This window comes from Anopheles moucheti, chromosome 3 (assembly GCF_943734755.1).
Source record: "Anopheles moucheti chromosome 3, idAnoMoucSN_F20_07, whole genome shotgun sequence".
NCBI lineage: Eukaryota > Metazoa > Arthropoda > Insecta > Diptera > Culicidae > Anopheles > Anopheles moucheti.
In genome coordinates, this window is record NC_069141.1 from 25,498,272 (window position 1) to 25,525,798 (window position 27,527).

The window sequence follows — 27,527 nt, forward strand, 5'->3', positions numbered from 1 at the left end:
GCGCAGGGAGTTTGAACAACATGGTGGTCAAAAAAACAACACAAAAACAAACTAAAAGCTCCCACACACACATGAAAGCTTTCGACAAGTTGGATGGAACAAAGGGTGTGTGTTCGCGATTGGTAAGTGGTTTGGCTCAACGAGGAAATAAGGGTTGGCGTTGAAAAGTGACCGTATGTCCGTCACTGGGCAACTTCTTTTTTGTCGTGTTTCTGACGAATCCTGTTTTTTTTTATTGCTACCGCCCCAGGTCATTCAATAGTTTGTGAATAATGGAGCGAGTTGTGCAACCAGACTAGATCCTAGCAAACATTGAGTTACAAGGGACATGCATTATTGCATAGCAAGCCATGGAAACGCCAACCAGAATGCATTATTTACAGATAGCTCCCACGATGGATCAGGGCGCGAAAGCTCACTTATTTAAATTGTAAAAATATATAATTTAGTATTGTAATAATTTTGACTTTAAAATTAGTCTCTACGAGTTGTTAGACTGAATTCAGGCTGTCAATAAATCAACAATCTGTCAACAGTCAATAAATGTTGTGTTTATTAATAAAAACTACATAAAACATTCTACAATTGATAAAAATAATTAAATTTATACTTCAAAAAAGTAAGAAACAAAAATGGTACCACTCAAAAGGATGAAAGGTACTTCAGTAATAATTGGAGTTGTCAGAAGCATATCAAACATATTATTTTTGGTCCCAGGGGAAATATCGGACCCGGAAAAACACTTCCAACGAAACCAATCAACGCGATCGCCATCAAATTGACACAATTCAGCACATTGCGCGTTCGTCACTCGTCAACAGGTTGCCACCCAACATTATGCATACATGTTGTCGAAAGCAGCGCAAATAAAATTGCATTTTTTTCCCCCACATTATTGCAGCGCGTGAATATGACGCACTCGCGGAGCCAGTCGGTCAAGATGACGCATAACACAATGCAAACCCCGATGCAACTTCAAACGCAGCGCATTGTTCGGACGGAATGGAGCCTGTTGAATAATTTACACATTAATTCGCACAATGCTTTCGTTTCGTTTTCCTCTCGTGATGAGATTATATGCTGCCAGTGTGCTGTATTGTGTGTGTGTTTTTTTTTATTCTTCTCGGAACAATATTTTCCCCAACAGCAACAGTTGCCAAACCACATCCGAAAAAAGAAACGGGATGGACAGGATGGAAGCTCTTGAAAGGTAAATATGCCCCGGTAGAACTCTCACAAACACCCCCGCTCGTGGACGACAAATTAGCTCCATCCGGTAACAATTGAGGTGTGTAAATTAAATAAAAAGCCGATAGCTAAATAATAATAAAGCCTTCGTTAGCGACCACCGACACGGTGGCGTTGTGAGGAAAACCGTTTAACCAGTACGCTGACGATGGCGGATTGATTGATCAGTGATGGATAGTGGTGGAGTGTTTCGATAGCAACACTCTCGTCTCCCATTTTCGGACACTGGAATAATTGAAGTTATGGTCGAATTTGCAGCAGGGAGTTCTTCTCCGCGTGCACAACCAAACTGTCCCCGACAGTGGACAGTGAGGATAAAGCATCACAACGCACACGAGCGCGTCATGACAGTGATGGATGAAGTGATCGCCTGATGATGCTCGCGGCTGTGTTTGTGGGCAAATGTTTCGCACACTTTTAATTCGTGCACCTCCGTCAAGAGAGAAAGGTGTGTAATTGATCGGAAAATGGAAACGACCGACTCAGCAACCATCGCTTGCCGGCGGGCAGGATGGTTGCGCTGTCAATAGCAACACCTGAACCAAAGCAGCCTGCTTAATTTATCGACAACAGCTACATACATACCCTTTGGCGCTTTTCTTTATCTACTCACACACGGCCCAATGGTGTGACGGTAGTGTTGCTGCTTTGGCAAACCAACCACTAAGATATGTACCGTAATGTGTGCCGCTAGGAAGTGTCATAAATTTGAGGCTTTACGTCTTCACTCTAATCTGCGCGTAAGACTGTCCCGCCGGCAGTCGGGTTGGCGCGAAAGGATACTCGTTGTACGTGCGAGGGATTTGTCAAGGGCATCCGCGTTAAGCCGTGGTTGCAAAAGAATTATCGCCGAGCATTATCGCCGAGCAGCGTTATGGTCACTTATGGGCATTACGGTACGATTTGCTATCGATGCCGATGGCGAGGATAATCCGGATAGTTACGGAAAGGTGAACATGTACACACACCTGGATGTGAATTTAAGTGGCCATTCTGGTTGGTTGTTTGGCATTAAACACAAATTAAAGTGATTTGAGGGCGCCTTTTTCTTAAATTATTTATTGTAAAAAGTTTTAACAGAAGCTGAACTGTTTTGGCAGCTAATTCCGAGGGAGGGATACGTCCGATTACCTTCCGATTAATTGAACATTCTTCTTGTGCTTATTAAAAGAGTAAAACATTTCAAACAAACAAAAAACCCACGCCACTGCCGGAGCAAAGGCAATAACATGCGTGCATGCGTAATAGTGATTACATAATTTATCCCTTACGTGGCCAGTTATTTACACTCGTCGTTAAACAAACCGGATGGTCCGGTGGGTTTCACCACGAAATGGTCATCTCGTGAGCACTTCAACTCAATTATTCCGTGTACCGTTAAAACAAAGGGGGGAAACAGGCACCGAAAGAATACTGTTATTAGTTATCGTTCATTATGCTCTGACTATGGGTGTGCGTGGGGGAGGGAATAATTGTGGGCTCCCACACTGCAAATAGGATGTATGGTACCGCCGACTGTATAGGGGGAGGTAGTTGAAATATCCATCTCGGAAGCACTGGCTCGGGGTCCTACATCCCTTTAATGGCCGGTGGGTGGGTTTTAGGATTTAATTTATACGCATACGGTGCTGTTTTCGAAGGGAGCAAGAAAAAACGCCATAAAAACAAAGCTTTCCGTGTAATTTGTTGATTGTAAAAGGATATTTAGATTGTAATTGAAGAAAGTGTGTGCGTGAGAGCAAGAGAGAGAACAGCCTGCCAAAATTTAATCCCTTTTCAGTGTGGGTGAGGCAGAATTATGATCGACCTGCCCACCTATTCCATCGATCCACTATTACAATGAAATGGTTCGAAGGGCGTCAAATTTGAATATTATTGCAACGGCTACGGGGAAGCGTAAATGTGTAGCATTTTTATGCTGATGTTACACCGCGTGCTTTGACCTTCCGTTGCGCCAAAATTGCGGATGCCAATCCATTGAAATCAACGCACACCGGCCTCGGTGGACGAAAAAAACCCCCGATGTGGCCATTGCTGTGGGGTTAGGATGATTTTTATTTGCCGTACGATTTATGATTGCCCGACACGGCATCGTTACATGATCGGTACACACCCCGGCAAACCACGCGGAGAGTGTTGCGCTAGTTTTGGGTGCTCGAAAACTATGCGAGCGGAGATAAAATGAGCGACATTTGAAGCGGCATTTGTTCGGTAGCGAAATGGTGCAGGGGATGCATAAGGACACACGGGGGCACTGCTGGGTTTAATGAATAATGTCGTCTAGCTGTGGTTGACAGCACTTGTCGCTGGGATGTCAACGATTGTTGCCGTGTGGTTTATTTCTAGTCTCGAGTGTTGATCGGCTAAATTAGCGTCCTGTCTGCTGTGAGTTGAAAGTACATTGCATGTTTGTTTGTCTAATGTTTATGGTGTTTGATCATTTGAGGGATATTATGCAATGTAATGCGGGTGAATATTTTATATTAATGTGCTTTAATGTGTTCAATTTCTAACCCTGACAAAGACTTAAAAGAAATTGATTCATCTTTAGGATATTTAAAACCTTAAAACAATATAAGCTCTCCAGGATTCTACATTTCATGTTCTTGAAGGCAGAAGCGGGGCCCTTTTCCTTTTCGGGGCCCTAAACGGTGGTCCCCTAACCATCTCCTATAATATATGCAATCTGATATCAGTAATACATGCAAATAAATAAATAAATCGCCTTAGTTTTATTAAGTATCGTTTAATTTTCTATGCAAATGAGAATCTTCAAAATATACTACATTATTTAGCCTAATGTAGTTAGTTGGAACGCCTTTAGCAAATTTAGCTTAAGCTTTAGAGTACGGAAGGAATTATTTATGTGTTTACATAAATTTATAATAAAATATCCTTCATTCAGAGAGCCTCACAAAATTAAAACATATCCCTTCGTATCACAAACATACTTCTTATTTGCTTTTTAAATCTTGGATTTACACTACTTTAAAAAAATTAGTATAAACCATATGGAATACAATCTTCCATATTTCTATCAAATATGTTTATATTTGAATGCACTGTTGGTGCGTGCTGAAAAAAAAACATCTAGTAAAAAATTAATTCAAAATTTAATGCTATCTGCATATTTTGCAGGACATGCTTGCTTACAGGAAGTGGCGCCTCTGCTTGAAAAACATGTGTTCGTGTGTTTGTAATAAATTAAGCTCTCCAAGAAAGTTCTTCAAATTTCAATAAAACCAAAGCCAAGTTTTCTTCTCTTTTAAGCCCTTTTAACAGCACTTTTTTTCATTAAAAAATTCCTTCCTTTTAAGTTAATTCATGCACTTCCAAAAATTAATTTCATTGCTTTTTTTCATTAGTATTAAAAATACTGCAGGCCCTTCAATTTAACAGCAACAATTTACGTTAAATTGTACGAAACTGTTACAGACAGTTTTACAGCACCTACCCGTAAAAGCGATTAGAAAATCATTTCCACACTCATTCTGCCGCACTGCCCCCTAACATATTCAAATGATCTTAAAAACACTTTTTTACATTCCCCTGGCCCTATCCGCATTCCGCACGGTATCCCCTCTTTAACGTACAGGTCGCGGAATCTTTTCTGTCATTTCCCTATCTGTTTTTGTGTTTGTGTGTGTGTGTGTGTGTGTGTGCTCTTCGAGCGCATTCTTTTGATTTATCACGCCGCTGAAAGCAACATTCATTTCTCGTCTGTCGCCGGAAGTTTTCCATTCTTCCATTTCTTGCACCCCAAAAAACTCCGGTCCGAGAATTATGATTATTTTCCCGCCCATTTCCACCACCGGGGACCCACTCCCCCCCCCCCCCCCTCCCCCACAACTTGGGACTGTGGATCGTGCCCGGTTTGCCACCGCGCGAGGATGCCTAGGTTGTCAGGTGACGCGAGATGAATGGACCTCATTATGTGAGCATCCATTCGTTCGAGGGGAAGGTGGCCATCATTATGCAATCTGTTGACTTGAAAAGAGAATGGTGGCAGTGAGGCAGAAAAAAAGAAAAAGCGAGCGAACCATCCCTTAAAATCCTTTGCCATGGTGGCCCATGTTGCGTCTGTCGCTGGGCTTTGGTTTTTGTTTTTTTGTTCCCACTACATCCCACTTACACAAGGTGTTGGAGTGGAAATTCGTCTCCCTGGTTACGTTCTTTTTTTTTCGTTTCTTTGCTGACCACTCTAGATGGAAAGCACTTTTCACCGATTCCACCACCTGTCCTGTGGGTGGGTGAGTGACTTTCGCAGGGAAGTTGGGAAAGGTAGATAATATTTGCTTTATTTCTAACACCACACCACACACCACCATCATCGTGCTGGGGGCTTCATCATACCGAGAGCTTTTACCGCCCTCGGTAATGATTATGATAGTGATTTATTCCCGTCGACTCAGTTTCAACCATCCTTTCCCTCTCTCTCTCTCTCGTTTTCTCGCCCCCCTTTCGGTGGTTCACATTTATCAGTGCCGGTAGGTGGTAAATAAAATTGGAAAATTTTCACCACTTCCCTACACTTTCCCGACCCATCCGCCGCATCCACCGCCGTCCCCGTTGGTAAATCCGTGGTGATCATCTTGCCACTTTTGCCCGTGACTCACACAGACTCTTTGCGAACACTTTGGGCGCTTTTCCGCGTATCGGAGAAAACCCACCGTGGACCGTCTTTTGCTAGTGCTGCGATTGATAACCGACCCATCCTGGGACCCCCTGAAACCATACCACCAGAAGCTGTTTTCGCAGCCACCCAGAACCATTCTCTTTCGCTTCCCTTCTACCCTGTCTCTCTCTCTCTAAGGACACGACGGTGTGAAAAGTGCATTAGCAAATCATTTGAATAAATAATAGAGTTTGTGCAAAGCGGAATCCATTAGCCCCTCGGGTGCACAACGACCGAACCCGGGGGAGGGGGTTGGGGGAGAAGATTACCCAGGACCCCCTTCCCCCTCCCTCTAAGGACCGGAAGATGGGATGTCTGCCCTTTTCGGGTGGGGCAGAGCCCTTTTAAGTTGATTCCCAGCCACCGGGGACGAGTGCGGCAGGTTTATCGCAAGTGAGTTGGAATGGTTGGAACGGTACCGAAAATAAAAAAAAAACCGTTTAGTAAATCGACACGAGGAAAAAGGAAAAGAAAATTGTATGCAAAACGACACACACACACACACAGCCACACACAAATGTAGCAAATCCTTGGGCGAGAATTCGTTTTTAACTTCAACAATCGGGGAGCGGGTTTTGTTTGTGCTTCTTGAGAATTCTGGAGGACTGCCTCGGTCTTCCATCCAGACACGCCAGACAGGGGAAAAACAAACCAATCGAGAACAAAATGGTTCCACCGTGGAGCAGCCAAATGAATACCCACTTATAGTTGAATAGCTGTGACGCGATTTGTGTGCTTTTTTTTTTTTGGCGCTCCGCAGCTTGGCAAGTTCTAATGCACGTCGACTCCTGGTGGCGCGATCGGGTTGGCCAAACCCGATACGATTCAAATTAGACGTAATTCAATCCGGAAATAAACAAGCGCTCTAACTGCATGGAATTTGCAGTGAAAATGTCGAAGGAACTCAATCCCCCCCCCATCCAACAATGGATCGCATTTGGCAAGCTTGCTTGTTTCGCGTTGACAAACTGAGGGGTGTGGGGGGAAAATGTGAACAACATTCACTTACCTTGTCGCTAGGTCACGATGCACTACATTCATCTGCTCTAGGTATTTCATTCCGGATGCTATCTGAGTGGCGATGTAAATTAAACACCCGTAACTGAAAATACAAAAAAAAAACAAAACGTTATTATTAAAAAGCGCGATCTACGGCGTATTTGATTTGGACGTTGCTTGCGCTAAAGGATAAAGAACATCAACAAATGCTTAACGCTTCCAGTGTGTTAACCGTGTACGCTCTTATCGTAGTGAAAACCATCCATTCTTTAGCTTCTACCAGCAAAACTCCACTTCGACTCCTCAATGAAACGATTTATTTTGCGGTGCAGGAAAAGTGCAATTCCACATTGGCAATTCCAACCCGGCTTATGCTGTGTTAATGCCGCTGCACAAGCCTTTACTTTATCGCACGCTCGAAACGCGCAAAGCCCTGGCGTTGAAAAAGGAGTCACAGTCTTTTGCACACCGCTAACACCGACCGATAGTTCCGCACTAGGGAACTATCCATTGTCATAACATCGTTGCTGCACTTCCCCTTGTGGGAGTGTGACCGGAGGACCAAAAAAATACCACCCCCGACGAAGTGGCAACTGTAAATTACTTAAAGCAGTTTGCAGTCCCGTGCACAGCGACGCTCTCGGTTTTGTGGATGAAATCGACCCCTCCCTCCCCATCGATTCCTCAGCACCGCAACTTGGTTCACCTCGCAGGTGGCCATTAAGCCGAGGTGGTTTGCGCTTTTGCGCTCGGCAAAAAAAAAAAAAACAACGAACCCCGGGGAGGGTTGTACAAAAATCCTTAAATTTATAAACTTAATTTCCCCGTGCCCGGGGGGTGGCCCGGTTTCATCCGAGCGAGTTTATCGAAATGCACAGTCGAATGTGCAGCACAGCATCGGGCACATCCGTTGGTGATATCGCGCCGGGTTGTGTGACGTAACCTCGTGGCCTAAAGAAATCCTTCCGATCCGTGTGTGCAATGGCGTTAAAGCGAAGCCGTGAACCGGTCACGGACAAATAAACACTACACGTATGAATCGTGTGTTGGACCTTGAAATGGGGTTTGCTAGCGAGTCACCGCAATGGAGCGCTTGCAATGGTAGCAACTATACCCGCACGTGGCATAAGCCCGCGTCGACCCTTTGTCCGGGTTGTCCGGCAGTATTATAATACCATCTCTTCTTCCTTCTGTATGTTCTGGGTTTTGCAATCACCAATTCTCTCCACCATCGTCGGAAGAATGTGGTTTTGTCGCTGTTACTTCCTTATCTGCTGACGTATCCCCCCAACCCGGGTCCCACTCGGATGCAGCTAGGATGCGGATCAACACGGAAATACTGCACCGGACAGGTCCGGCTGGTTCGTCTGCTTCGCACAGCCATGCGGTGTAGCTATCAATTATTAATCTTACAAAGATAATGCACAATGCAACCAATGATGATGATGGTTAGGATGATGATGATGGTGACGGGTTTTGTTTCGACCTCTGGCTGAATGCAAAACGGCTCCGAAATATGGGAGGGATTGTAGAGGAACTGCACCGAATAACGAAATAAGTCACGCAGCCATCGTCGGAGAATAGGGATCGTCTGAGAGTGTCATCACAGCGATAAGATGTGACAGACGGGACAGGACGGACGGGCCTAGACACTTCGTGCTGGTGCACTCCTCCACCAGCAGTTCCTGCAGTGCGGCCGCTTCTACCGCCAAACAATTCCGGGACGGGAGCTTTCTGTGTGTGTGTGTGTGTGTGTGTGTGTGTGTGTGTGGTTTGCCGGAGGCTTCCTGTCCAACCACAAGCGTCAGGCAGATCGGGCCGTCGACGTGGACACGTCTATCAACCGTTCAGGGGGGTTTTGTCCCAACTGATGACGGACTGAGCGGATCAGCGATAATAACCCTCAACCGTGCACCGAAAAGCTATCGTTTGATTAAGTAACCGAGCGCCTCCGAGTGCTGGTGCCGGTGCCGTTACAGTAAGCCGTCGGCGGAATCGGTGGTTTAACGGTGAAACATTCCGGACAACATAATACCGCTTTGTGGTGGTACCGTCCGGCAAAGATGGACACTGAAAGGAAGCTGCATTGTCCTTATCCTATCTAATCGGGTTGAATGGTGAACGTATTCAAGTGAAATTAAATATGACGATAACGCAACGTGCGCCTTACAACTTGTGAGAGATGGAGTTCAGCTGAGATCGATTTACGAGCAGATCCATATGCACACGCAAGCGAACCAACAACTCACCTCAAGGAATTGTGCTGGACCAGCGAACCTGTTTCCGCCGTGTGCTCCTGCAGGAACTGGTTCAGGTCGGTGCTGAACTTGTAGTCGAGCACGATGCAGATCGGTTCGTCCTTCAGGCAGGCTCCGAGCAGCTTCACAATGTTCGCATCATTCAGTCGGCTTAGCTGCTTCGCCTTCGAGCGGAACTCCTTCTTCATGTGATCCGATGCACCTGGCCGCAGCGTCGACACGGCAACAAGGTTGGAGCTGAAACGAGAAGCAGACAGTTGCGCAATGCGTTAACCGATGTCGTCTGTAAAATTCTACGCTTGAGCATCATCTGTAAACCACCGCCCTAAACGTTACTGTAGTTTGGTAAACTGTCCAAAACTTCCGTAAATACTCGACCAATGTCCTGAATGAAAAAGTGTTTATCCCCAGGCGACCTCGGAGAGAGTTCCAAGTGAAACGCCACGTACAGCGTACCATCGTTTCAATATGCAAACGGAATCGAACCCCGCTAAAAGTGGTTCACGAAAACTTCACTCTATCCCGTCCGGTTCCGTGCTCCTGACAAAAAAAGAAACACTCGGAAACGGACTCGATTTGAATTCTTAAGCTTACTTCCGGCGAAACGAAACGATACCGAGCCCCGATTGGACCGGTACCGGGTGGGTTATCAAAACTTCCCAGCTCTTGTATGGGCCGGGGTCGGTACCGCTTTTTTGGGTAAAACAGAGCTCATAATTGTTGGACGAGTTCCTGTGCCACCCCTCAGTGTGGGCACGAGGGCACACGAACAACAATACGGACCGGCCAAAGGATGAGAAATTGAAATCCATAAGCTCCGGATAGCTTGTCGTCATCCGCAAATTTTAGTCATTGGACAGTTGGTTCCAGGGTTGTTTGCATCGTTAAACACGGAGGCAAGGCTCACAATATTGCAACCCATTAATGTTGAACTTCCGAATCACGGGTTCCACCCAGCAAGGAATAAAATGTGAAAGTTTGTTGTGCGGCGGGCTTATCCTTCCATAATCTAAATTTAAATATTTTAATACCGAAAAAAAAAAGACACGTAATCATCACACAACGGGCAAAGAAATTTAAATGACACACACTGTAGGAGAAAAGCAGCTGGCTCATCATGTACCACCAACGTGTGGACCACAGCTGCACACTGGACACCCACCCATCTCCTAGGGTCTGCTGTTTGGACGACACCACCCACGAAGTTTCGTCTGCGGTACGAGAACCTCCGCCCGTAACCGTTGTAAACAAGTCGAGTTGATATTTAAAATGCACGAACCTTTTCCCCCCAGGGCCAAAAAACTAGGGTGGGGGTTGGGATGAAGGGCAGCTGGCAAACGTTGTGGGTTTTCCGTTCATTCGTAAGTACGCTTCTGTAAGCTCGAGTTGTGTTCATGTCCGGTTTTAACCCGGGAGCAGTGCTAGCTGGTGGCTAGCTGGCAAGTGAAACGGTGCCAAATCCTTCCAGGCAGGACATACATCTAGCAATCCGCAGTCCGGCAGTCATTTCGATGTTCTTGTAGCTTGCTGTCCCAGTACCATCGAACGACGTCGTCATCCTCGTCGTCGTCGTCGTTGCAAAGTTTGGTGCCTCTTTTATTCATCAGGATACTCCCGGGGTTGTTCGTTCGCGGGCAACTGCACCAAGTTGCCTAGTCGGGTGTGCCGGCTGAAGTACGTCCGATTTGGATCGTACTCGGGGTACACTTCGATGCAACGAATGCAACACACCCACACAAAGTGCCTACACTGGACAGGGGTACGGTGTATGACAAGAGCATTTATAGGACCGAGTGCTGGGTGCAGTTCCAGCATATCGTTTGTCGGTGCTTGCAAAATGCAAACGACCAACTTCAACTCCTTCACCGGGTTCCGGACCGGATAGTGGTTGGTGTTGGTTGTCAAAAAGGGAGTATCAGGAGAGAGAGAAAAAAAAAACCCGCCCGGTGGAGACAGAAAACGGACCAAAAACTTCCGCTTGGGAGAAAGTTTCACTTTGGCGCACGCGTTCCACTCCCCCAGGTTCTTCCCCCACCTGGATATCCTCGTCCTGGAGTACTGCTTTAGTTGAACGGTTTTAAATATTTATTTAATTTACTTGTTATAACGACGAAACGCAACCCGAACCCAATGTTTGCATTACCGTTTCGGGACGGGTTGTGTTCGTAGCCGTCGGTGGATTGGCACGGGAGAGATTGAGCTTATTTCATCCAAACCCACCCGTTTCTACCCCGTCCGCGGTGACGTTGTACGATGAGCCCTGTCAAAGTTTTGTGAAAAGCTTGGCTCGGTTTAGTTAATGTCACTCCCCACCTCCTCAGCGCCTCTACGCAGAGACGGTGGAGCATAGAGCGTGGAGTTTTAAATTACATATGTACTCCGGAAGTGGAGCAGGATAATCGAGTAATAATTTGCAACACAACGTGAACACCGAACCCGACCTTATATGAGGAGGGCAATCCTTTGTCTCATCTACTCGGAACACACACACACCCCCATATAGTCAGTGGCAAGCGGGAAAACTTTTCAATTAATCGTTTCGCTTCACTACAGAACCGGGTTCCGTTCGTACGTTGTTCTAGTCGCGCCGAAAAGTTAGACCTCTCCGGAGCGCACCGAGGTTTTTGAATAATGCATGATGCAGCGCGTGTGCACATGCACGGCCCGACTGTTCTCACCTGTAGCCTTTCGTCTCGCACAGGTGCAGCTCACCGAACGCACCGCAGCCGAGCTTCTCCACTATCACCAGCTTGTCGCGCGGGTACTCGCTCAGCTGCAGATCGTCGTCGGACACGCCAAGATCCAGATCGCTGTAGGCGTTCAGCTGCTGGTTCTGCTGCTGCTGCTGGTTCGATGGTGTCGTTGGCGTAGTGGACGATTTGCAGATGGCCGTGGCAGCGTAGTACTTCTCCGGCGGCGGTGGCACTGGCGGTGGCTTCGGGAAGATGTTGTTCAACGTTGGTGGCGTCAACCGCACGCTCACATAACCGCCGGGAATCTTCGGTATGAGGTCCTGCATGTGCGGCACGGCGTACTCCTGGCACACGATATCGGGAACATCTGAGAGGGGAGGAGAGAGAGAGAGAGAACACCGGAGGTAAGTGAGTTGTGCAAAATATGTTTCGAATGGAAAGTGCATCCTGCCTTGCCACTCGGTACCGGCTGGTGTAAGGATAAACATTAATCTGAACCTCACCCGTTTCCCCCCGAAAGTCCCGGGTGTCCCACCGCCCAGGTTTATTAGACACAAGTTTACATCCCTCGTAATAGGCAGTAGCAACTTTCACGTTGTACACCACACGAAACAAGAGACATCCGAGACACACCCTCAACCAATTCCTCACCTGCATCCACAGTGCTTTACCTCGCAAGCACGGCTCACTATCAGTGTGGATAATAATTACGAACCGAAGGACGTACAGCTGCAGCAACCGATCGAGGATCGAGACGACGGTCAGCATAAACTTTTCCCCTTTGTGCCGAGTAGCACATGATGTTACTGGTGCTGCTGACCATTATGCACAAAGGTAGACACTTCTGGTTGGTAAATCTAATGCAACGGAACAAACAAAAAAACAAACTCCTCTTCCCGATTGCGGACCGCTTTCTTGCCGAGCAAATTACACCACCACCACCATCACTAATTCCTGTGCCCGGGGGCCAAAATGGCGGACGTGGCAAATAGAAACATTAAAATATTAAATGGTATTATCATAAATTTCTATAAATATCATTCTTTTTCCCCCTGTTCCGAGGCAACTGGGGCAACAGTAGCCATTTTGTGGCCATTTGTGGTTCACACTATCGTCCCACCCCTCGCTCTCTCTGTTGGGCTGGATTAGTGTTGGAAAAATCGTTTCCTACCGAAGGAAAACGCTTTTCCGTGTTCCAGTTTCTATGGTGGGCCAGTCCAGGGGGTTGCAGAATTACTTGGTTTTGGAATTCAATTTTCCTCAAGACAGAAGAAAAACGGTACATACGATGGGAAACTATCAGTATATTTTTTCTCTTCTCTCTCTTCGAACCAACTGTGGGCGGAATTGCATAAAAAGGAAGCGATCGGTTAGTGGGTTTTCGCTTTTTTTATTTCTACACCACTAGATGGCAACACTAGCACCTACCAGCACCGATAGTCCCGGTGGCTAAAGCGAGTGCCCAGCAGCGTACCGATTGCCCAACAGTTTGTACCATTATTGCTGCAATTGCAATAAAATTTTATGTGCATGTTGTCATTTCCAATTTCGCTCGAAGCATCGAACCACACGGAAGGGACAACCCAAAGTCCTTCAACTTTCGCGACGCTTATAGTTTGTGGAAATGGCGCCAGTATGTGGGGTGGGCGAGGCAACATAAACGCTTGCGTCCTTCACCGTACACTTGACGCAAACGACACGACAGGGCGCGAGGCGATGTCATGATGGGTTAATGCAAAATCAGCAATACCACTGCGAGCGTTCCAGCGGTTTTGTGTTTGGGATTTACATCCCCTTGTCCGGGGGGTAGGAACTTTCTTCCCCGGGCTAAACGGGGTGCTCCTGGGGGAAGAACAAACAATCTTCGCGGTTTGGCCCGGAAAGCGGAAATCGTAACCGCGTACGACCACCGATCAAGCTCAAGGAGAAAGGGCAATCGATTGGAAAACGGAATACACGCAAACAGAGCAACCGCTGGGATATGCTTCTCGCGCGGGGAAAAGTGTTTACGCCGGTTATGCACTTCAAACGGATGCATCTGTGCGCATCAGTTGGCAAGCATTTGGCATGCCAACGTGCAGAGAAGACCTCTGCAGGTGTAGTGTTCATTCACAGCATTCCAAAAAGGGCCAGATAGTAAAAGAAGCTGTGCGAGAATCATCCGACTCCCTTTTTATTCCCCACAAGAAGTACTTGATATCATAAAACTAAAGTTAAACTATGCTTCTATATTATGGTGGGTGCTACATTATTTTCATCTATTTATTTTATATTATTATTATTATTAATCATAATTCAATAAGAAGAAAAAAGAAAATAATTATCGAAAGCTCAAAGCAGCAGAGGATAGACACTAAAACAGATAACAAAAATAACACTAAGAAACATGAAGAGAGAAAAAAAGAAAAAAGAAGGCTAGGGAAGTATTGAAGTCAAAATGATCGTAAAATCGGTTGAACCATCGGAAACAGATCGTTATGACAATTAAGAGAATGTTGCGTTTCCACGGCAATGGGATCCCGTGGATGGAGAGAACGGGAAGGAACATATAGACAAACAGAGCAGAGCAGATCTGGAGCATCTGTAGACCCCAGAAGCAGACCACCGAATCCAATCCAATCCAGCGAGTATTATAAGACGGTAAGGGAGAAGACCCAAACATACGTCTATGAAGGACTCTGGTGAAATATTTTTGAAGGTTCTCAATTCTGGTACAACTCTCGATGCTTGAGGGACTCCAGACAACACATTTATACTGGACTAGACTACAATAGAGAGTTCGCCAAGGAGTTGGACAAGGAGTAATTATAGGAAATAGGATTACGATTATATCCCTCCAATATTTGCTCTGTGGATTTTAAGGCAAACAACATTTTTGCAAAACAATATAACAGAGAACAACATAGAACAAATAAGCATTATGGAATCCTTTTTTGTTCGAAACGCTTTGAGTTTTTGGTCGAATCCTTGAATGCTTGAAGCCTACATGATCCTACAGCCTACTTGATCTACACGAAGAAGGCATTAATTTTTAGGCTAACGATATTTTTGACACATTCATTCGCATGAATACTCTTCATTAAAAAGCTGTACTTATCAAACTACTTTAGTTTAGTCCGACTTGTTTTTAATGATTTTTTTTATTTATTTTCATTATGACGGCCAAGGGCCGTATGATCAAAATACCGGATTATAATTAAGAAGTGCCTTTACTTATAGTAACACCTTAAATGTCAATTCCAGTCAATTTGTAGTGGACAAGTACGGGTAAATCCTCCCTACGTAGGACTGGCTATCCAGCTACAGGTAAATCAAGTTAAAGAAAGCCAGAAATGACACAGACCTCTAGACTTTTTGAGGTTGTTGTGCCAATTAGGAAGAACTTTATAAAACTTGCGTAGTCAAAAATCAGAAATATTATGACGGCGCAAGTTCTCTAGCAAAAACACTTTAAGTGCAATGATCTTGTGATGCTCACATCGACGAGTTTAAAGAAAGCGTTCTGATTTAATTGAAGCTTATTAACCACACTTTTAAACACTCAGCATCACGTTGGTTGCCCAACCGAACCGCCTAACCGAAAGCGCGCGCTCGTAAAAGAAATAAAACAAATTTTATGTACACATCGCACAGTAAAGATACGACCATTTATGGTCAATTTGCAACATTTTGCCTACAGAAATAAAAACAAAAAAACACACGTCACGCAAGTCTCACGGAAAGGAAGTAATCGTGAACGATATTGCATCGTACAGAGCGAAGAGACGACCCACCCATTTCATTTCACGATGGGCCACCAACTCTCGTCCACTGGTTGTACGCAGCTTGACCTAGCGACACCTTTATCGGGTGGTCGTATTCACCCGCAGAAACATCGGAAATAAATGTTCCCTCAATTGACACATATATACACACACGCACACTGAAACACCGGTGGTGGCCCACACGTGCTAAGTGGTTCTAAATGATTTCAGCCGTAAAGGCCCGTAAAAGGGCCACAGACACACACACACACACACAGGCCCTTGAAGTGTCGATTTCGGTTTTCTTTTTTTATCGCTCCGGATAACAACATCTTTATGATGCAGTTTTTCCCGTAGAAGTGTGTTCCACACTTGTACACCGCATCATTGGTCGATTATGGGTGGGTGGAAGTCACCCCAATTCCTTCCTCCCTCCCACCTCCCACCAACAGCCATTTACACCCAATGGAATGAGTGAGACTGTGGAAGGTTTTCCGCACCGCACATGGCACAGCCCATCATCCTCCAAGCAGGAAAAATGTTGATGCCTCAAGCGCCATCGAGCGAGTACCCCCCCCAACTTTAGGTTACCTTTAGCAAGTCCGTTCGGCTGCCGAGTTCTTTTCCTTCATCCCCCAAGATTCGTCCGCACCCAGGGTTTTTTTTATTGACGAATCAATTTTCCATTCTTCTGCTTAATGCTGCAGGCGAACACGGGTTTAGACATCTGCAGGCGAGTCTTCCGAACAGTGCGATAAAGACTTTGACTGCTGGTTCGATGTGGATGTCCTTTTTCGTAACAAGCGCCACCAGGAAGTTGTTTTTGGGGATGGGTGGGATGGAAAAAAGTAACACCCAAAACAAAAAAAAAGGTGTGCGACAGCCATTCCATCATAAATATGTATAAGGGGTGAAAACAATTTATCGACTTGCGTTTCGGTGTGTGGTGTGTGTGTCATCCCAATCGACGCCGCAGTCGGGATGCTGACGGGTGGGTTGGATGACTTTTGATCCGCTTCGAAAGGTTCATAAATTCGGCGTGTGTTACACGGCCATCCTCTCGCTCATCCTCGCGCCTGTCTGCGTTTTATGTTGAACGGTGAAACATTTATCTTTTTATGCTACTTGTAGGTAATGGCCTTTGGAGATGGAACCTTCCGAACCTGCAGGAGCTTTCGACTCCCGCCCGGTGTAACGCCGGATCGATACGATAAGGGATGATGGTGCTGATGGTTGCCGATAGCAAAGCAGCGACGATCGTCGACTTGGCAATGAATAAATTAGTTCTGCACGTCTTCTTTGACAGCGACGACGGACCGGCGACTTGCATCCGGACGCCGGAGAAAACGGTCCGGAAAAACGCCGTCTCCTGCACATCGCACGGTAGGAGCCGCTTTTTTCATTAATTTTATCCTCACCAGCAAAGTATTTATGAGCATCCGAGAGCCGGATTATCACCGGCGTGTAAAGCATTTATCGCTCCTGTTGCATTTCCGGGCTGCTGACTAATGCAAGGGTTACACAGGCGTCTTCCGTCCAGCGGACAGCATCTTAGTGACATTACTATTTCAGCAATCAAAACTCACACACGCGCACACTCTTGACCTGGTGCGTGTTGAAGATGGCGTAATTATTCACGTACCTAAATGTTTTCCGATCAAACTGGGTGCGAATGCGTGTGTGGGTCTGTATGGAGAGTAGTGATGTGATAATAGAATAAATATAAAAATAAATATAATAAATATAAAATAAATAAATAGATAAATCCTTTTAGGATCACATTTGGATCGAACCCTTTTAAGCTTCAAATCGGATCGAATCCTTTTAGAATCCCACTCGGATCGAATTCTTTGAGAATCCGCCATTTGGGATCCGATCTGATCGAATCCTTGAAGATCCCCCGATCATCCAATCTTCCGAATCCCAATCTTCCCAACGCTAATTCGAATCCAATCCCTATAGAATCCCAATCGAATCGAGTCCTTTTAGGGTCCCAATCAGATCAAATCCTTCTAGAATCCCAATCGGATTGAATCCTTTTCGAAACCGTCATTTGGGATCCGATCCGATCGAATCCTTCAAGGGATCCGATCTTCCAATCTTCCGAATCCCAATCATCCCACCACTATCGGATAGCCGGTTCACAATTAAGCCCATCGTGCGGAAGCGAACGTGCTCCACATTGTAGCTTAATTTAATTTAAGTCCCACTAAACCCCCTCCACCGAGTGTACCGGCGAAACCGTCCGAAGCATTCGAAGGTAGAAGAGTATTTGCTGCATTCACGCCAACCTTGTGCGAAAGTGTTTTGCTGCATCAAGTGTAATTATGGACAGCAGCAGCAGCAGGTGCAGTGGGCGATGCAGTGAGCGTACTAACCGCAGGGACTAATTCCCGTTCCCGGATCCCGAACCGTTTTGCATGCGACCGAAGGATGCTTACCTGTGTAGTCCGGGGTGATGTGATGGCGCTGCATGTCGCTCATCGAGCATCCGCTGGCGGCACTGGTGTACATATTTACATTGAACGGTTCGTGATAGAGGCTGCTCTTATCAATCGATTCATTATCGTCTATCGATACCTGTGGAGAGAAAAGGGGAGGTCTGGGTGTTAGATCGGGCTCAAGAAGAGTGTTACGTGCGAGGTGTGTGTGGAATGCAACATGGATAAGTTTTAAACTGTCCCGGGAATAGATACATCCTGCCGGAACACCTCCACCGGCCGTACCACGGTGCCGTACTGGGGATGATGATTTAGCTCACACCCAAAACCGGGACGTACGCCGGGTTCCGCTGCACACTCGAAGCAAATGCATGCAAATAGTTCGAAGTGTCCGCAAGGGAGTACCGACGAGAAAATGCATCCCAATCAGTAATGGAGTGCGAGAGGGAGAGACACTTTACCAAGAATTCGCATGCTCCGTACGCAACTTTTAGGTGTTATTGGAAAAGTTGCCCTAGTTAATGGGAGATGTAGATACGGGAATGGGAATGGGAGTCATGTAGATACGATTAATTTATCCCGGCACAGCTCAGCCGAACAACCGGTGATTGAGGGCAGTTTGTTGAAATCGAGCAAACGGTAATCAGTTTAGCATGTATTGAAAAGTCGTCCGTAATGTTTAGTGGCTAATGAGTGGTAGATTGATTGATTGGCCCCGGGCACGTTGTGCAGTAGCTCCGGGACTCAACGAATTCAATTACAATTTATTAATGTTAAAGGTAGGCTGCGTACGTACAAAACACGCAGCCAAGTCAGTGCATGCTTTGATGTACAAAATATAATCCATCCGTAACAAGTAAATCAATTCCGTTTTAATTTGTCCACTGATGGAACCACTTGTAAGAAGACAATTTTATTCAAAAGACTCTTGTTGCATTTCGTTTTTTTTTTCTTCCTCACCAGAATAAATATGTCTCCTTCTCATCATCATTAGCGGACACTTAGCGTAACGTTCACAACCCTTCGCCCCCTTCTTCACGTTTCACGATCACGCACAGGTAAGCAAAAATGGGAGGGTGAAAAAAAAGCTCAATAATTACCTTGAAATTGCTGTTCAGACGCTTATCGATGCCCAAACTGTCGGTATGCAAATTATGCTGGAGCGCATCGAGCACCGCCGCCGTCCGTGTGCGCTTGTTCTTGGCCACGATGAACATGATGATGACGATCAGCAGCAGTATGATGGTGGTCAGGATCGCTATCACGACACCGATGAAGTGGGGCTCCGGTTCCTGGTCGATCGGTTTCGGCGAGATGACTGCGTGGAGAAACGGAAGCAAACGGAATCGTAAGTAATTGTAAGAAAAATGACCGCGACGGAACTGTCAGTAGCTAATGGACGAATCAATTCGTTACCGGCGTACTATCTCATCCTTTTTCGCATCGTTAATTAGCATCTTTAGCGCATACCCGTCGCCGTCGTCGTCGTCGTCGGGTTGCTGACATGCTGACAGTACCGTTCGACAGGGATGCGAAGCACTTGCAGCTGCTTTGCAAAGGTATCAGGGGGAGCTGTTTTATGGTTGAAATTAATTTAAATTGCAAATACCGCATAATCGCCACTAAGCGATCTTGATTCATTCTCGATAGTAAGTGGCAAGCATTACAAGACCCGGCCACCGATGATAGGCCGGTTTTTAACTGGCGCCTTGTTGTCACATCAGGATTACATCTTAAGTGGATGTATTTACGATGCTTCTTAGCTGCTCGTTGAAAGTTGGAAGTGCGTGGAATGTCTTGGAGACAGCTATTTTGTAATTCTTTGCCAAACGTGCGGTAATTATGCTCATTAGGTGAAGATATCACGTGGTGAATAAATCAAGTACCGAAAAAAAGGGGGATCCAGAATTCTGTCACCAAAAACCGATCAGTGTCAAGTGAAGCTAAAGGTTGTTCTTTTATGGCGCCCGAGGGCCTGCTTCGTGTACTATAATTATCTCCGGATATCGTGCTCCACATATCTCGTGCGAAACCAGAGATTCTCATTCGTTTGATGGCTGATGGTTTACGTTGACTCCCGATAGTGCGTTGAAGGGTGCCGCCAGGAAGCTGGTGGGTAGATAAATTCATTCTTCACTCTTGACTGACCCAGCTGGCCAAACGGTGCACAAACTCCCGGGAGCAAAGGCAGCACAGGAAGCGGCCGGCCGTTTATCATCATTCATCTTTTCATCATCGCGGCAATGAATTGCAGAGCAGCACGAGCTGGACATTATGCCGCTGCAGGACACACTCTCGTACGAATCTCGACTGCACATGATAGCGATGTTGATAATGATGATGATGCCCCACAGTCCTGTCATCAAAGGGAATTGATCGGACTGGCGGTGCACGCCGACGACTTGCTGCTTACTGTCTCCGGCAAGCAAATGGATAGATAGCACCGAGCACGCCGGACGCCGGAGATCAAAATCGGAATGCGCCGGGACGGTGGTCCGGGACTGTCGGGGCATCAAGTGCAAGCCGTACGCTCAACAAACAACTAGTTCACGCCGGAGCAAAGTATGTGATAATTTGAATAATTGATGAGCCGCATTAGCAATGCAAATTGGTGGAAGATATTTGATCGCACTGAAAATGTGGAACTGCCCGGGAGAGAATTAACAACACACGGACCGGTCAGCAGCGTAGACGGCAAGTCTTATCCAACGTCCAAAGTCTTGCTTCCGTTCTGGCGCGCCTAATGGTCTTATTACTCGACCTAACCTACACACACACACACACGCACTGTACACGGTCCGCTGGATTGATTGTAGTTAATTTGCAATTATTTTATGCTAAATATTAAGTAATTTCTAAGATGAATATTTGATTCGATATTGATTGGACTGGGAACACGCAACACGGGGCAGGTTGACGCCACGGTACACTGACACGGTTGGCTGGGGAATTGACCCGAACCGTGCAATTTGTGGCGCTCACTTACGGTACCTGGAAGCGGTAACCGAGCTGCTCGAAACGGAAATTACCCTGAGAATCTGCCCCGGTGGCTGTTGGTGGTGGTGTCCCCCAGCCTGGCATAAACGTGGGTGGGTGTGCAAGCTTTTCTGTTTTTGCTGCTTCCAGGTGCTGCAGTTTGCAGGTGTCAGTGTAGCGTACGAACAGCTTGCGGTACTTACTTTGCGTTACATGGTTCCGTTCGCCTTTGTTGACGATGTTGATACCGGACTCATCGCGCTGCAGTGGATACTCGATGGAGTTTTCCTGCGAGATGGAGTTTCCATTGACTTCTTCGTCGGAAAAGTTACCCGTCACTGGTGCTGAGGGGGGGAAAAACAGGAGAGCAAAAAGTGTTAGACGTGGGTTGTACAGAATGCTTGTTTGTGCGGGGCGGAAATGGTTCTAACACGTTCCACACACATTGCACAGGACGTGCTAGGATGGGTGTGTGTGTTATTATGGCAGCTAACATTATTTGCGAAAGTTATCATTTATTGAAGATATGATTAAACAATTTATCGTTAAGGAATAAAAAAGAAACAACAATAAGTTAATTGAAAGAATCCTATTTGCATATGTTTAAATCGTGAAATATAAGCTCATTATTAGACTACTTGATTATTTTAACTACTTGATTGCCTCCTTCTTGGTCTTTCTGTTTTTTTATATCTCCTGGCTCTCTTTGACAAAATGCTTCTTTTTCTTTTTTTCTTTCCTTAATAATTTTGAAGAGTTTTCTTCTTTACTTCTTAATTAATCACTTTCTTTGACATGTTCAAAATTATTTTCTTAGTTTAATTTTGTCCAAAAAATCTGATCTTAAACTTTCTTTGATAGTTACACTAAAAGTTTGTTAATTTTAGCAATTAATATTTAACATCTTTTCGGTCTATTTTGTACACAAAATGATCTTTTACTGCAGTAAAAGAGAGAAAAGCTAATGAATGTAGGTTCTGAAGATTATTAATTATTATAGAGACCTTGGGACCTTGTACATTATGCTTTATTCGCCCTATCATTCTTGCGCAGCATGCCGCCCCTGGAATGCCTGACATTCTCAGATCATTCGAGATCATCCCTGAGTGGAAGTGAAGTGTCTCCTTTTTTTGTCATCGTTTTAAACTCCACACGGCAGCCAACTTTCTGGTGCGTAATGAGTGTGACGCATAACGTGACAGGGTAGACACAACCATGCGCAAGAAAGAAGGATGGAAACCCATTCACACGGCATCGTTCGCGCGCACCCAAGAGAGAAGATATTAATTGCCCTTGCGACGTGTCGCACTCGTCAGTGAACCCGCACAAAGTAACGGGCGCTGCTGCGGTGCGTCATAAAAACACCCCCCCACGGTCGAAGGCAAATTAGCAGAAATGTGCGCAAAGTGAAGCAAAGTTCTGCTGCAAAACGATGAAGAAACAGGGCCGGCTCTCTTTGAAGAATTTTGTAAACGAAGCTAATAATGAAGAGTGGTGGGCTCAATCATTCACATGCACATGATGCATTGTGCAAGGAATCTCTGTGTCTGCCACTCTGTACGGCAATGGGAGTAGCTCCACGATCGGGTTCATTGGTTCCTATCCGTACCGATAGGCGGATGGGCGGTTTGTGAAGCGTTTTAAGCAGGATTGAATTTATTATCTCCTGCAACGACAGGAGACCGTGGTCAAGAAAGTGCACGGCACTCGTACGCAATCCTTCACACGTGGAAGCACCGGGGGAAATTAATCAAAAATACAGTTGCATCGGAAGCACTAACGCCCCAACCACCACCGAACGGACGCCGAGTGGAATTAATAACATAATTTGATATCAAAGCCACGGGAAAATAAACATAAATTAGCTTCAAATCCGTAAATGCATGTGCGTGGCAGCCATTGACTATCCCGCAAAGTGGCCTGGGGACGCGGGACGCGGCACGATGGTTTAGGGTTTCAGATTTTGATAAATTACCCCAGCTTGAGCGTGTGGTGCCGGTGGCCGGGAAACGCCGGTGTGTTGGTGGATTGATGTAAAGAGGATGTAGAGAATGATTAACTGCCCCTCGACGGAACGGTTCCGACTAGGAACTCTCCGGACTGCCCGGGTGGGGGGGACCGTACGTCTTTAACCGTCGTGCATTTCTTTGCGCCCACCTCGTTAGGAGTGCGAGATCGGGTTGTTTGATTTATTAAATTTAATGACTTGCTGCTTTTTCTGTACTGCTGCCCGGCCCCTGCAGCCCTGCAGCTCCGGCGTACCGGTTTAAGAAGCAAGCGGTGACATTTTAGCGCGAAGACACATGCTCCGCTTACACGATGCGCGAAAGTAAAAGTGCATCACGTATTTGGGTTTTGGCGAACCAATTACACACAGTCAACCCCGCAATGCCATGCCGCAGATGAATTCTTTTCGCTTTGAAGAACTTAGTTCTCACCCTTTTGCTTTGCTTTCGTGGCATGTAAGGATGGGGGTTGGGTCAGGAAATTAGGTGAGTCCCAAATAGGGATTTAGCGCTAAATTTAGCATTCCATAAACAGTGCGCTGTGCCGTTCTTCTTCTGCCGTTGACAGCAATTTATGATGGTGGACCGATTGGCAGTGGTGGGGTGAAGTAAAGTTCCGGCTGGTTAAGGGGGTTGTTTTGTTGTGCCAACACACGGCCAGCGGGTTAATGGGTGTGCATTTTCTTTGCGCCCGTTTAGAAAAGGAAGCATGGACTGTGGGATTGGACCATTTGCGCTGGTAAATTGTGGGCCGGCGATTACGTTCCGCTGGTGGTATGCTGGAGGAACATTACCGAAATGCAAAGGCATTAAAGGCCTCTGTCAATAACGATATGTGTAATGCTGTGTTTAATTATCAAAAAAACACTGTTGGGATGGTCCTGTGAAATGCGATCTTCGCTGAGTGTTTATTCAGATAGAAGATGTAAAATGATCGTTCTCTAATGCAGAACAAATTGATTTAGTCAGTGTTATTTACATTATCGATTTAGTTTTGTTAATTGAATTTATGATAATTCAATTACGAAATCTTTGAAAACTAACTATATTTATCATCCTTCTTGTATTTATTTCTATACTTATAATTATTATATATTATATTATACTCATAATAATAAAATAATTATTATATTATTATAATGCAAAAAATACTATTTATGTTAGTATTTCTTTCCATTGCTTACAGCTTTCTGCAGATCAATAACTTAGCATGAGCAGCATCATATTATGCTTTTTAATAATATAAAAAGTTCTTCATATTCTTAAACTTCACATTAATAAATGTGAGTACGAATGAACATCATATGTATTTTTTACTTTTAGTTTAATTTCTAATATAGTCCATGTATAGGGGTCGGTTTGGAGGTGTATTAGTAGAGTCGCCGGTTTTCACATCACAAGACCGGTCTAAAATCCCATCCGGACCAATAACCCGTATGCAGGACTGACTATCCTACTACGGGGAAATTAAATCAAAGAAAGCCAGAAATGGCCGACCTCTAAACCTTTCTGAAGAAGACTTCGGACAGCCTGCGGACAGTCTTCGGACTGAACGACACTTAACAAATCAAAACAATAGTCAGTTTAGGGACATAACAACAGAACAGGACAGTTCTTTCCCAAGCTAGACGTATCTATGTCCTTAAAAGATTATTAAATTCTAGAAAAAAGATAAAACGGGTAAGATCGAAGTCTTCAAAGGTTGCATCACCCAAAAAAGAAGCGTGATCTTCCTTTAGACGCAACGATCAACACGGTTGATCAAGCCTATCATACGAATAATTGGTTTAATCTCGGTTTGGTAATCACGTATTCACTTCAGATGAACTGACCAATCGGTGATCGTTAAGATCAGTTCAATATTCAAGTATAAGCAAGGAACGTGAATAAATAATAACGAATGTTATTGCGAAATTCACGTTTTACTCGTGGATAACATCGTTGGGTACCGGAACGAAGAGAAAAAAAACCCACAGAGATTTGTGCTAAAAAGAATTATTGCAACTAATACGAAGACTTATTGCTATTGAGGGCACCACCGACACAGAGGACGATTTTCCAGCCCATACTGGTTGCTTCTCACAATCGTGTACAAATGAAAAAAAAAAACCTTGAATTTATGATATTTGGTTGGTATCGAGCGTACGCATCCACAAACACACCTTTTAATCCGTTGCTAATGGTACGATCAATAACGACGATCTTCGTTCGGTTTTCTCGCACCTTCGCGCCGTTTGAAACCCACCAGCCGGCGGTTATAAACGATCGAGCGTAAATAACTGATCGTTTAATGTGCATTTTTCATCGCGATACGTTATTATCTAATTAATTCGAGAATCCATACGGGGGTTTCTTTCCGGTACGGTTTTGCACGTTGCTTAATTCTCACAAGGGGGGCAAGGCAAAGGTAGGAATCGCAGCGGTACCACTTTCGTACGAAGTTTGCTGGGAACATATTTTCGTGTGCAATGTGCAAAAGAAAAATAGTTTCCACTTTTCTCGCCTCCTGCTGCAAAAGCGCACGGAACCAGCTGCTGCTGGTGGGGGTGATTCGAGAAGCAACTTGTAATAACTTATCCTCCGTCGGTGATAAACGGTTCACTCGAAAGTGTGTAAAGTATCGGCATGAATCTTGCCAACCTTTGCTTGATGCTGTTGCTCCGGTCGACGCAGCTTGGCCGTGGAGTTTCAAAACATTAACACGGCCACCAACCTTCCCACACCACCTCGAGCAGGAACACAATTTACAGCAAACCACCGGCCAGCAAAGCGCGCTACCAGTCGCGAACCTAATGGGTCACCAACGGTTGGGCCACGTTTGGGGGGAATTGTTTCCTTCTCGTTTGGCAGCAAGATGGTTCGCTTCATCGCCGGTAACTAGATGGTGGCACAAAGCGCGATCGAAAGAAACGTTTTCGCAGCAGACGGTGGCAGCAAGGGTCGTCCTGGGGTTTGAGTTTGCCCAGCACAAACAGCGTCTTCTCACAAATGGCACGGATCCACACTCAGATTGACCATCATAAATATACGCTTTGTTATAGATCAGTTACTTAAACAATTTTCCCCCATGCCGCGAGTTCCAGCTCCCCGCTTTGGCCGTTCTTGCTGGACGCTGGATGTACAAATGGCGCAATGACCACAACCGATTCGCGAAATGCATTCCCCAACTTATGGAACTCATGAAGGGAGGAGGTGGTGGGTCCATGTTGAAGAGAAACACCACGGTGTAAATGGTGGCAAACAAACCCGTCAAACGAACGAATCATCACCGGCGTCAGACCAGTACTTGGGCCACTGACAATCCGGGTGCGGTTTGGCGTGCTAATGTGTGCCGCATTGGTCGGCACCAGAAGTTGAGCATCGAGTATGACAAACAGCTGAGGGATCAAACAAATAAATACTAGCGCGGCGAGGTTATTTACGAGATCTTTTGAATAATTTCACCCGATTTATTACGACGAATGATGAAGCGAACGAGAGCGTTGGCAAGTTCCACTTGGTCCCAAAACCAGAGGGGGAAGAGTAGGGCACAGAGGCTCCTTGCAATGCCCTGTTCTGGGTGCGCAATCATTTGGTAAAAGGACCGCTTTGGGGTAGCCAGGGTCTGTACAGAGTACCGCCCGCTGATGCATTGTTGCTGAAATAAAACGCATCCCTTTCGGTACGGCAGCACCATTCCACTCACTCGTTGCGCCAAATGGGAAGACTAAATTTATCGCCACACAGTCCGGTGAAAGGATCGTGCAACCCCAACCAACCAGACCGCGGAAGAAACATAACTTCCGTTCATTAAAATCTTGTTAACCAACAGCCCATCATTCATAGTTGCGTTGTGAGTGAGAGAGATTCTGTTCTGGGGGTTGTTTTTTTTCCTTTCCTTTCCTTTCCTTTGCTGCCTTTTTGTTGTTGTTGAAATGGGACCGCACCAATGCACCTACAGCGGGACCACGGTGCGCGTTTGTGGAACAGTAGCGCGATGTTTGTGTGCCAAAGTAAACCGGCACATCGCTAACGATGTGGGAAAACCCATTTCTGCCGGCGTGTTTGCTGGATCTCAAGACGGGTTTGCGATTTTTTGAAACCAATTGAAAACGGGAAGGGATTAGTGTATTTGTATAAGGCGGTACCGGTGCGGCCATCAATTTAATTTAGTTTGTTTAGTACCGAACGCTCAAATAATATTGCGTCATTTAATGTAATTAGATTGTGAATATCACATGATTTTTTTTTTTGAAGAATCATACTCGGTCGATGTAATAAAAGACTTTAAATTACTCTGCTTGTGAGTAAAATTTAAATCTATAAAGTAATTCAATATTTTTCGAATTCTTTTAACTTCTCTAGGTTCTGCCGAACTTGGCTTAATTGGCTCCTGGAGTTAATTTAATTTATGTACAATTATAGCATATTTTAAAATTGAAACATACATTTTTAGACTAATGAGACTACAACATCAAGTGAGAAGCATTTTTATGGTGTATAGTTCGA

The 27,527-nt window shown here is 45.5% G+C and overlaps 1 protein-coding gene across 1 annotated transcript in view; it reads right to left on the reverse strand.

Annotated features, from left to right (window-relative positions):
• The window catches only part of LOC128300786 (discoidin domain-containing receptor tyrosine kinase B), a 124,753-nt gene that overhangs the window by 12,733 nt on the left and 84,493 nt on the right, over positions 1-27,527 (reverse strand). The window contains exons 8-13 of the mRNA XM_053036978.1: positions 21,237-21,377; positions 19,158-19,375; positions 18,058-18,196; positions 11,859-12,240; positions 9,172-9,417; positions 6,933-7,025 (exon numbers count right to left, since the gene is read on the reverse strand). Coding sequence (XP_052892938.1) covers positions 6,933-7,025; positions 9,172-9,417; positions 11,859-12,240; positions 18,058-18,196; positions 19,158-19,375; positions 21,237-21,377 — 1,219 coding nt within the window. The remainder of the gene's footprint in view (positions 1-6,932; positions 7,026-9,171; positions 9,418-11,858; positions 12,241-18,057; positions 18,197-19,157; positions 19,376-21,236; positions 21,378-27,527) is intronic.